The sequence below is a fragment of the Myzus persicae genome, unplaced genomic scaffold (assembly GCF_001856785.1).
Source record: "Myzus persicae strain clone G006 unplaced genomic scaffold, MPER_G0061.0, whole genome shotgun sequence".
NCBI classification, from domain to species: Eukaryota; Metazoa; Arthropoda; class Insecta; order Hemiptera; family Aphididae; genus Myzus; species Myzus persicae.
Genome location: NW_019103978.1, coordinates 82,537 through 95,005, shown reverse-complemented (window position 1 = coordinate 95,005; position 12,469 = coordinate 82,537). Strand labels below are relative to the sequence as shown.

Genomic DNA, 12,469 nt, shown 5'->3' with positions numbered 1-12,469 from the left:
ACTAATCTCTAGTGACTTACTGTGATTTTTTCTTGGGTGACTGTTCTTCGCTTTTACTTGTCGCGTCTAACTGAGCGTTAGATAATAAAAACAATGGTAGGTTAAGCCAGAGCGACGCTCCTAGTTCAGATATGTCAGATGTGTCGGAGGCTCTCGACGATTTTCTGGACGAAGCTCTAGAATTACTACCGATACCTCCTCCGATACCACTGATTGACATGCCTTTAACATGTAGGAACGACGAAAGACGTGACTGCCAACCTCCGGGACTTGAAGACTGAGTATCCGAACATAAGTCCGTTAAGTCTTTTTTCCGCCTAAACAATTTTTTTTTGTTTAATACAAAAAAAAAAAAAATAGATAGTTAGTCTAACAATATAAAACAAAAACAATACAAAATACTTCGAGGACGTCAATTTAGAATTTAAAGAAAATATGGTATCTAAGTTCAAAAATAAAAGACAAGTATAATACAATACAGAAACGTTAATGATAATTATGCCCAGATTAAAACGTGCAGTAATGAAGATTACAAGTGTACTACACAATTGAACTCAAGATATTTTAAAGTTGTCTCATAGAAATAGAATAACAAGTTTATTTAATGAAAAATTAAGCTATACATATATATATATAATAGAATTATAAAAAATGTAGTATAATGATGAACGGGATGCAGATATAAAAGGCAAATAAAGACAAGAAAAGGTATAAATTGGGTTAATATTAAAACTACGATTTGGAAAAGTGTTCAAAGTAGATAACGTTGATGGATTGTTATTTTATCCAAGTTACTCAAAACAAATACAATACCTTCGGAAGTTTCGGTAACTTCTTTGTATTAGTCTTGCGGCTTTATCTTGGCGTTTCCACAGACGCGTGGATGACACGATTTCTAGTTCCTTACGTGTTGGAAATTGTTTTTTAAACTTCACATCCATTTGATCTCGTAGCTGAGCACGAATATTAAAATTTAATATTATCATTAAATATTGTATTTCATTATTTGTATATATAATGTAATAAAAGTTCAAAGATTATTGGTTACTTTTTTGAATTCGTCTGTTTCGTCGACATGACCAAGCACGTGTTTGACGAGTGCATGGAGTATATCCAAGCAATGTATCTTGTTGCCTCTCGCAATTGGCAAATTGAAACTGACCAAGGCCACGATATTTGGCTTAGGTATGCCCAATGGCGGGTCCAAACTTGCAATGAAATCTGATATTTGATTGAACGCTATGAACTGCGTTGCATGTGGGTCGTATCTGAAATAGAAAAGCGACGTTTAGAATAATGCATGAAAAATCCGTTGAGACATTCCAGTTACTTAGACCATCGGATGTAAAACATTTCGAGATCGTCCTCTACAATGCCGATTTCTTCTTCCTGGTGAGCTTGGTTAAAGTTTTCTAATATAATAGCTATGTACATATTTATTACGATCATGTAGCTTATTATGATGAAACTCGTAAAGTATGTAATCGCGAGAATAGGATGTCCGCAATTGCCGTTCGGAAGTCCTGGAGATTCAAGTTCACAATCCGGTGGTTGTACCATTAGTGATTCAAGTACGTCATTCCAACCGGCCGATGTCATCAGCCTATATAATAAACAAATGTGGTTTGAAATAACATTATGAAATTTCAAGTAAATACAATTTTAAGTACTAACCGGAACAGCAGTTGCATACTTCTACCAAAAGTCTCAAAGTTTACCATGTCATTAATTGCTTTTTGTTTTTTGACATGCCCGAAAACAGACATACCGATTATGGCGTATATGAAAGTAATCAGACCAAGTAGTGCGCCAATATTGAAAAGTGCCGGTAAAGAAACTATTAAGGCAAATAACAGTTTCCGTATACCTTTGGCGGCCTAAAATCCAAATAATTAAATAATTAATTTAAGTAACTACCAATTACCCACACAATTTCAGAGATTGTCTAAAATAAAATTGTATTATTAATGTTTAGTAGTAGGAAACTAGTAATTTAATTATAATCTCACCTTAATCAATCGTAATATTCTACCAATCCTGAACACGCGAACTACTCTTAAAAGTGTTGGTGACACTGGAAAATCGATCATAATATCTTCCATAAGTATACCAAGAACGGATGCTAAGACGAGCAAAAAATCAAAAACATTCCAAGGAACAGTAAAATAATGAAATCGAAGACCAATAATTTTCACTAAAGCCTCTGTGAAAAAAAATATAAATATTGAAATAAACACTTTATTAATGATTTAAAAAGAATTTTTGTAAAAAGAAAATTACCTAATCCAAAAACGGTAGTAAAAAATGCGTTACAGACTTCTAATATGAAAAACACCGGATCAGGCTGATTGTAATGTTCAATACCCATTGTCAGCATGTTTAAAAAAATCAATACGAAAATTGCTATCTCAAACCTACGAAATAATGTTTACGTTTTAATCATTGGACATTTTGAAGTATAAATAATAAGTAAATAAAATACCTTCGTGAATTTGATAAGTCGTAAAATATTGCCATAAATTGATTGACTGGTCGCTTAATTACTTTTTGTGGCTTTTTCCGGCCTAGTTTTTTCATGGCTGTGTAATAATGCTTTTGACTTTCAGTCAAGAACATTTCTAATACTCCGCCTTCGTACTGCAACAGATAGTTCATTAACATACAAATGATGTAACCTCATTAAAAATAATGGTATACCTTTTTTTTAAGCATGTTAAAGTTATCAATTATAACACCGATGAAAAGGTTTAGAGTGAAAAATGCTCCACATACAATAAATATCACAAAATATATGTAAGCATATAAGTTTGCCTCGTATTCAGGTTGTAAGTCTACACCACGAGCGTCAACAGCATCTGCCATTACTTCCATCCAACCTTCGAATGTTGCCTGAAAATGTAATGTTAAAAAATATAGTATTAAAAATATAAATATCATTAATTCGATAACAGTGTAGCATGGTACAAGTTTTCAAAAATAAAAATAAATACCACGAATAAACTTACAACTTGAAATAAAGCCAAATAAGCTATGCCCACGTTATCAAATGATATTTTTGAGTTTAACCAAGTATAGTTATGGAGCATGCAGTCACTTCGATTATTGACAATCTACAAAATGTATTATATAGTTTTTATTTAACACGAATAAAAAAAACAACAAAAACATATCAAATACATACGTTTACGGATAAACGGTCTCCGTTGTCGTCAACACACTTAAAAAATTTTCCACCAAAAAACTGCACACCCATGATTGAGAATATCAACCAAAACACAAGACAAACCAGCAGAACGTTAAAAATTGATGGAATTGCATACATCAGAGCATTCACAACTATCTAGTAATATATAAAATAAGCGCATATTATATTACATTCAACGTAAAAGTATTTTTTGGACTTCGTAGTACTTACTCGCATCCCTTGCCATCTTGATATAGCCCGGAGTGGTCGCAAGGCTCGGAGAGTTCTTAACGACCGCAGAACTTTTAAATTCTCATTTTCATCAATTAGTAAACTAAAAATTGACATCTGTTTCGAAATAATAACCCAAAAGATTTTAATCTGTTATAATATCAAACATTTTTTTTTTATATTACCATTGCAATAATGAAGTCTAAAGCTGTCCAAAAACTTTTAAAGTATTTATACACCCCCAATGCTATCCATTTTAGCATAAGTTCAATTGTGAAAATAACGCAAAACGTAAAATTAGTCCAATATAAAGCAGTTTTAAGCGTTTTGTTTTCGTCTAGGTAAATATCTTCGAAGCATAAAGTAACACTTGATGCAAAAATCAACACTAGTATAAACCATTCAAATATCGGAGTATCTACTACCACGAGAGTTTTCTGCCGAAAAGTCATCCATCGGTCGCCAAAACAATTATCAACCCACTCTTTTTTTATTCCAATCCTACAAATTAAAGATAATTAATAATTAAAAAAATGTTAATCAATTAAATTCAAATCGATTTTATTATTTAAATTATTCATAATTAATGTACTTTTAAGTATAAAAAACAAATAATTTAATTATTAAAATTATAATTTATACATATTTATGTATTTCTAAGTATAAAAATATAATATAATTATTTTGATGGTTTATATGATTTGTTTTAAGAGGAATATGATCAAAAAATATTTTTAATTATGTACCTACTAATATATAAAAAAAAGAAACATAATGTTTCATACAAATACAATTAAGTTTATTGAAATTTATTAGTTTAATGCAAAACAAATGCGTTATTTACCTTTGGTAGCAACTAAAAGGAAAACATTCTAGTGGCGCCTTTGATTGTTTATTTCTGCCAAACCCTGGAAAACTGGGAGCTGCATCAACGAAATTTCCTTGGGAGTCTCTTCTTCCTCCCACTGTTAATTCGTCCACATAAGACACAAGTGTTATCCAAGGTTTCTTTTTAGACTTTTCATCAATTACTATATCCTTTTTTTTTTGTTTCAAGAAACACGTTTCGTCTTGATCGTCAATTTCATCTGAACCAAAATAAAATATACAGCTTAATATCTAAAACAATAAATCTATAGAAGAAAATAGAATTAATTTTCTTAACTTATTTATCATAACCATATATTCTTCACACATCTCATAAAAATGTTATAGAATTGTAAACTTTAAATATTAATACTTATAAAGTTATTTATTTTAAATTTAAGTGATTTATTTTTTTGTAAAACGTATGAACCAACACTCCAAGTTTAATACTCTAACTTTGGTGCAAGTTATGAACTTCTAGAATAAAATGTATAAATAAGAACCATCAATCAATAATAAAATATAATAATGATTAATGATGGTATACTAATATCATATTATTTTAGTCTACGTTAGACAGTTTTAATTTGCAAGGAACATTTTTAGTTTAAATGACTCAATATTAAACAAGGTTGATTATCATTAGTAATTATATCTTGATACTCATTCAACGTGTTCGATACAAAACGTATTTTATACTTATTGAATATACCATATATCCACTGTATTCTTTTAATTTATAAAAACAACCATTTTACACACTCTTAATTTGAAAATAGTGTGTCCCACTGTCCCTATGTTAATTTTATTTTGGTTTTTTTTTTTTTTTATATTTTCCATGAAAATGTTGTTCATATCAACAACAATAAACTATTAACAAATCAAAATGTAATCGTTTGAAAAAAAAGCATTAATTTTACCTTTACTGCTGTCTTGCCTGGTGGCCAATATGTATGATCTTCGATGTATACCTGCGGGTGGTGGACTAGTGTGGTAATGTTCAGATAGCTCAAATGTTTCATCTAACATTGGTAATTCTAAGTCCCTCGTTAATGTAGGCGCATAACACATTGCGTCCTGCATGATTTGATGGTATAATAAATCATTAGATGTTGATTCCTGGCAACCAAATACAGTCGTTTGTTGAGTTGTGAGTGGACCTTGGTTATATCCTGTAAATAAAACTAAGTTAAATTAAATGCAATTATTTTAATTTATATATACTAGGTATTATTATATTATGTATAGTGTGTCCAAATATATTAACAATTTTCACAAGATTTTTCAGACGAGTGTTAGGAAATCAAAATTTAAAGTTACAAAAATGATGCAGGGAAGTGTATAGGAAATCCCATACAAATATGGTAATGCAGATTAACATATTTTTACCACTTTAAATATTAGTAGCACACCCTATACCTGTAGTACGTTTAATGAATTTTAAAGTTATTGTGACATTAAGTCTGCCCAACTTGTATACAATTTAATTAATAATTAATTGGTAATTTCTAAAACATAGCCAGCATGCTAAGAAAATTACTCGTTTGTATGGATGAAATTGTAATATATTATACTATACATGATTTTATACTATAAACTTATAAGCTATAATTATTATTGAAATGTTGTGTATAAAAATGTCGGTGTTGTGTAGCTAATTTATTCAATGAATGTTATTAGTTATTACTTATTACATGATATATTATTTGTGTATCTGAAAATATAAATTAAGTAATAACAAGAATACTTTATCGGTGATATTTAAAATAAATTAAGACACTCGTAAATGGAAAGATGGTTTAGAGTGTTAGGAACAGCTTGTCAGTGGATATAATATTTTGAGTATTGTAGATATTAAAGCATCGTAAGTAAATACCTTATTACAATTTACACACACTAGTTAATACTATTAGACAGGACAAAAACTGACAGGCGAATCGCTGATTTATAGTTTACAAAAATAGGTTGCGAAGCGACGGCGACGACGTGATAACTGTCGAACCAATACGCGGGTCTTCTGACATAATTAAAGCGAAATTTAATGTCTGGAGGGATGAATACATGATGAGCTGTGTTTGAGCGGGAGTTTCGATGAAACTAGAAGTGACTACGAAATGACAAACATTAATCCACAGTGATCCTGAAGAAGACGCCTGGAATTGTAAATGATCAAATACGAGCGTTTCCGCTAACTTTGTGTGTCTTTGTAAATAGCTTTTAGTATATTATTATCATTATTATAATATGTACATATCAAATTATTAGAAGTTAGGTATATAACGCCCATAGGCGCAATTCAATTTTTTCATCTCGGTGGAGGGCTGAACAAATGTATGCCAAATATACCCATGTGGGACGAAACCCTCCCCGTACTCCCCTTTAGCTTACCTTTAATGGCTTCAACAATTTTTATATCTTACAAGATTTTTACGCCACATTTTATTGATACATTCTTATTATTACTAAGGCCTGTCCCGAGAGGTGTTGCAGGGGATATTATTCTACGTGCTACGTCCCCATGCAACCATCTTCAACAAAATAAATTACAATACCAAGTATGAAACGATAAGGAAATAAAAATCAATATGATAATAACCGCTAATGGATTATACAACGAATTAAGATAATATTATAATGTTATCAGTATCTGTTAAAAAAATAACATTATGCATTGCCACGTTGGTTATTTTATGGTATTTCAATTTTTTTATGATAAAATGAGCTTTTTTAAATTGTAATATTACAATACTCTTAATCTATACACATTTATGTATTGTAAAAATTAACATAAGACCACAGATAATATTTATTTAGTTTAGTAATAGGTCAATCAAATTAAATATTAAATTTATATAATCGTCTTAATTAATCGTATAGGTTTAATGACAAATAAGTAATAACATCATTAACCAGTTAATAGGTAACTAAAATATTATGATTAATTTACAGCAGAAGTGGTAGGAGTTAGTTTTTAATGATGAAAAAATGAAGTCTAACGTTAAAAGTTTAAGGTTTTAAAAATTATTATGTAGTAAAATAAATGATTTTATTTATGATAAATATCTTGGGGAGGGAGGTTTCCCTTATGATTATTCCGGATAAACGTTCAAAATTCGATAAACAAAAATAAGTTAGTCATCGACGCTATCCGTCATATTTTAAACGAAACCTCGAACTATAAACACTAATTTTATTGATTTAAGTAGTTTTAAATAAATTTAAATATTCGTATACATAAAATATTTAAATTACATATTTTATAACCGTCAAAAATAAGTAGGTGGTTTCAACGTAAATTAGGATCAAACATGCACATTACCCGCACATTAATGTCTACCACTAACACAACATCAGTTATACTACTATAGAATAACAATATTTAATTACTGATATTAAATCACACTTTACCTTGAAATAGTAAAAAAAAATATTAATTCGTATACCTGCATAAATATAAATTCACAAAACTATTTTTTTTTTCTTAAAGTCGTTTGTTAATAAAACGCCAAAAACACATTACTAAATTTTAAACATAAATAACTATTACAATACAATAAATTAAGTCTCTATAATTAAGTACGTGATTAAGATTTTGTTGGCAAATGGAATACATTAGAAATATATAATATTGATATTTAACTTTGGTTATTACTTCCATCGTTTTATAGGAAAAAAAAGTATAGCACTTATACTTAAGTGGCCATCAAGCTGAGACGCCGAGTGCCAGTGCAATGTAATAACAATATTATCTAACACCTGTGTACCCATTGTGACATATTGCTTGTCATAACATATTTTTACATACTCTTTTAAAGTAAGAATAAGGTTTTTTAATTTAAAAAAAGGACAATTTTTCTTTAAGAACACTGAAACTCAAAGATTCGCACACTTTAATATTTTATTATTTTTATCACAACGTGTAATATTTTTCGCATAACTTTGTTAGTAGGTATACATTGTGTAGCACGAAAATTGATCGATAACTCAACGAAAATAAAGTACATCGGACTGAATAATTGTTATAAGCTTATAATTATATATCGTTTTTCCGTATCGTAGTACGAGCTTTCTATTTAAACAAGACGCAATGACGTATTAATAAAACTTGCAGAAACGTAACAGTTCAATTGATTTAAAGTGTGCATGGCAGTGAATGCACGCCGTAGCGTGTCGGAGAAAAAAAAATTATATTATGAAATATTTATTCACATTGTAATTTTAGATAAAAATATATTTTAAACATTGTATAAACAGTACGTGAAAAAAATACATAATTTCAGTTATAAATTCTGAAAAATCAATAAAACCAAAGGTCACAACAAACACCAAGTCTACGGCAACGTCATTGCATCGAGTGAAATACAATTGGCGTTTTGAAATACTTAAGTCTAAAAAAACACGTATGCTGATTTTATACAGACGTAAACACATTTACGCGCTCTCCCCCCCCTCCCCCTACCGCCGCGTACAGGGTGGCCAGTGGTGGTGCTATCACTCACAGTCACCTACTCACTGACGGAAATCCCGTAAGACACTGCACCGCACTCTGTATAATAGGTAGACATCGATGATGGGTATTTTTTTTTAGTGTTGTTGACGTTCTGTTCGTTTTTCAAAACCCAATTTACCCGCTTCAGATAAGAGCTCATCGCGTATTATGAATGTAAGCGATAAACGCAGTTTAAATGTTTAATATAAAATGATATTGACAATATTATTTCATCGTGTAAGGAGCTTACGTTGGAGATACCATAGCGACGAAGAGAAATATTCCAGTGGATAAAAACAAAGCAAAAAAAAAAAAATAGAACATAATTGAATTTTTTTTTTACACACGGTCGACGCCGACCGTATAATAATATCATGTAATGCCAAAAAGTATGATTGTCGGACGAATCCGGATATTATCATTGTTTCAATATAGAGTATCGTGTTAAGATGTCCCCGGACTGATAAAACTAATAAAAAACATCCGCGGAACGATTTAAATTTAACACATCGGCTCATAGACCTATAAAGTCTTGAACTTGAACTGACGATACTTTAAGGGTACGCACACTCGGGTACACTGGATTATCTTAGTTAAACCAAAACCACAGAGGTAGTATACTGCAGTTTTAATATAATCCCTACGAGCTTTACAATACGGATGGACGACTTGGCGTGATGAATGCACATTGCAGTTGCCTGAAATTTCTGTTATCCAGTCCTCGAGTGAGGAATGATTAAACGTCGACATACCGAAAACTCGACGACGATTGATGTTACAATCCAATAATTATAGTGGCGACATTTAAAGAAGAATATACAGAAGGTGGCAAAAATTGCATCTAATATTTTGCAAATATTAACGTTTGTTCCTCCAATGGTTTTTGATCTTTACAATTTAGGTACCTAGGTTCCATGTATATTTTATTAAACGGGCGCGGTACTGCGAATGTTGTTGTTTGATTTTCCTCGCAAGTGGGCCGTATTGGTGACGTTATTAAATATTAATAAAACTAGAAATTGGTCAATAAAACATAATGAAAAACGTAATAACAAAAATTACTGTCAACAATACAAAAAAAAAAAAAAAACAGTTAATGAAATCTACCGTATTTTACGCGTCGAGTATTTATCGTCATTGAGTAGATGTATTAGTAGTTTGAATTCAATGACAAATCATCAAAATATATACCTACGATAAACGATATTGTGCGGAGACGGTCTGTTATAGCCTATATACATATGGATATTTCACGATGTAGTTATATTGTTAATAGTAATTTATTTTCCTATTAGTATTATGCGGAGAATGTTGAACTAATTTGTATTGAACGAGATTGCATATTGATAATATTGTTGTGTTATACTTGGAGTTGCAACACAACAATTGTAATCAGTCACATATTAAAGTTACTTAAAAATTACACAGCCGATTACAAGTTACAAGCGTACTTAACTTTGATACATGTAATTGATTACTGCCCAACCCAGGTCGTACACAGGAGAGGCGCCAAACATTCGAACACCCTACTAATATAATAATTGGCGAGCGCCCGTTCCCTCCATGCGCGTATTTTATTAGTCCACCGCCTCGGCGTAATACGTTTCGCCCCCCCCCCCCCCCTAAAGCCTTTTGGTTTGGCCTAGACGGCATAACGTATGTTACATATACCTATATATATATATAATATAAACTATGGCGCACTCAAGAGGGGTCGTGCAAAGGTGTGTATAATAATAATTAATAACGAATGGCCCCGCACCGATGTGCACTTTAATACGCGACCGTCGCCGTTTCGGCCGAACAATTCGCCGCGTTTAATGTGCGTGTATATATATGCCTTTAATACCTATATATATATATATATATGTGTGTGTGTATATGTGTTTATACGACCGCAATAACTGTTATGCGCCCACACACACACACACACACACACACACACACACACACACACACACACACACACACCAGCACTCGAGTGTACGCCAAAATGTTTGTAAACGTAGTCGTTTTGTGCGCGCGCAAACGTTATGAAGCCGCTCAATCGTAAGCGATATGTACTTACACAAATTCAAGTTGACCACTGTGCAAGAGCGCTCGCGGATGGACACGATGTTTGATTGCACGCGTGTGCGAATCGTGAATGGGTGTGTGTGGGTAATGGGTGTGTGTGCGCGGGGGTGTGTTTTAACTTTTTACACGGCAACGTGATGTGCAACTTTATTTTTTTACCGTCGATTTTAAACGTATTATGGATACGACATCCCTGTCTTCACTAAATATAATATATACTTTTAGGCCAACATAAAAAAGAGAGAAACAACGGTTTCCGGTTAAAGTTTTTAGCGATAAAGAAACTGACGTTCGAGCAAGGGAGAAAAAAGATGTAACCATGATGTGGTTATCAATGACATCAATTGTGTTGGATTACAGACTTATACACAATACCGCATCTATAAGTATATAATAGCAATGGTTTTAAAAAAATCGATTTTTTCGTTATCGTCGTGGGTAGTTGATAAGGTTTTTTTTAATGGCAACTATTTACTTTTAATTTCATATTCAGAAGCAGCATGTTTTTATTGTTATCCATTTTATGTACACATTTCAAATATTGAGTAAATGTGTATATATATATTTATATTATACGTATTTTTATTTATTAATGATCATTAATTGAATTTCAGATGAGCGGAGTGCAATTTTAAGGTACTCGGCAAAAGTTTTGTTCCGTTATTCTATTTGCTCTGTTCATCTAAACCATAAATGCTTATTAATTGAAAACAATTTATTCAATTACCTAATATATACTTTATTATAATAGTCTGCTGTTGAGTTTTGATTATGGAATTCAGAATAGTTAATAATTGTTCGATGCGCATCATTCATAACATGAAAACTTGAAGAAAAAAAACTTCTCCAACATAATATAAAATCTATGTTCGTATAAACACTGCTAGCACGTCAGGGAATCACTCCTTGGTTGTTTTACCTGATACAGGCCGAAACAAAACGATTTCAGACGTAGGAATATCTAAAAGAATATCAGAAAAAAACATTCCTTTTGTAAAACTATTACCCACGCTCGGAATCTAAAATGTATACGGTGTATAGGGTCGTAACACAATGCCACATATTGCGGTGATACACAATTCCACACAATTTACCTTTTTACTAAAGAATACTAACAATTTTCTTCGAACAAAAGTGTTTTTCTACTACTCGAGAGTAACGCGATCCTAAACAAACAACGATGTGTCACCAATTCACCATAGTTAATATTATGAAAAACAACGATAACTCAAATTATTTAATTAAATAAAATGAATTACTAACAATCAATTAAAATATATACAAATGGTTCATTTCGTAAATTATTTTAAATTAGACTTAAATTACATGCATTAAAAATATATATATAAATATGTAAATATACTTTATTGAAAACTGTATCTATTGAAATGTTAAAATATTTAAGACAAACCTTACGTCAAAAAGTAAATGAATGAATGTACTAAGATTGCGTTTATATCATGTTATTCATTTGTTATTATTTTTTTTCGTTATTAGTTATTACGACACCAATAGCGATGTTGCTATCCGAAATAATTAGACGCTCGGCCGGATTTTTTCCAAGATTTATACAATTGATGCAAAATATCTATCTCAAAAAAAATGTCGTCCGGAATCTTGAA

The 12,469-nt window shown here is 31.1% G+C and overlaps 1 protein-coding gene across 2 annotated transcripts in view; it reads right to left on the bottom strand.

Moving 5' to 3' along the window:
- Nucleotides 1-12,469, bottom strand: part of LOC111037148 (sodium channel protein 60E-like) — a 77,891-nt gene continuing 65,422 nt past the window's right edge. For both annotated transcript variants that reach the window (XM_022319529.1, XM_022319530.1), the window contains 15 exons: nt 5,203-5,454; nt 4,260-4,503; nt 3,601-3,916; nt 3,416-3,532; nt 3,182-3,340; nt 3,006-3,110; nt 2,698-2,889; nt 2,483-2,637; nt 2,281-2,414; nt 2,010-2,203; nt 1,675-1,877; nt 1,331-1,603; nt 1,049-1,268; nt 814-953; nt 1-317 (listed from right to left, as the gene is read on the bottom strand). In XM_022319529.1, the coding sequence (XP_022175221.1) occupies nt 17-317; nt 814-953; nt 1,049-1,268; nt 1,331-1,603; nt 1,675-1,877; nt 2,010-2,203; nt 2,281-2,414; nt 2,483-2,637; nt 2,698-2,889; nt 3,006-3,110; nt 3,182-3,340; nt 3,416-3,532; nt 3,601-3,916; nt 4,260-4,503; nt 5,203-5,454 (3,005 nt within the window). In that variant the 3' untranslated portion in view covers nt 1-16. The remainder of the gene's footprint in view (nt 318-813; nt 954-1,048; nt 1,269-1,330; nt 1,604-1,674; nt 1,878-2,009; nt 2,204-2,280; nt 2,415-2,482; nt 2,638-2,697; nt 2,890-3,005; nt 3,111-3,181; nt 3,341-3,415; nt 3,533-3,600; nt 3,917-4,259; nt 4,504-5,202; nt 5,455-12,469) is intronic.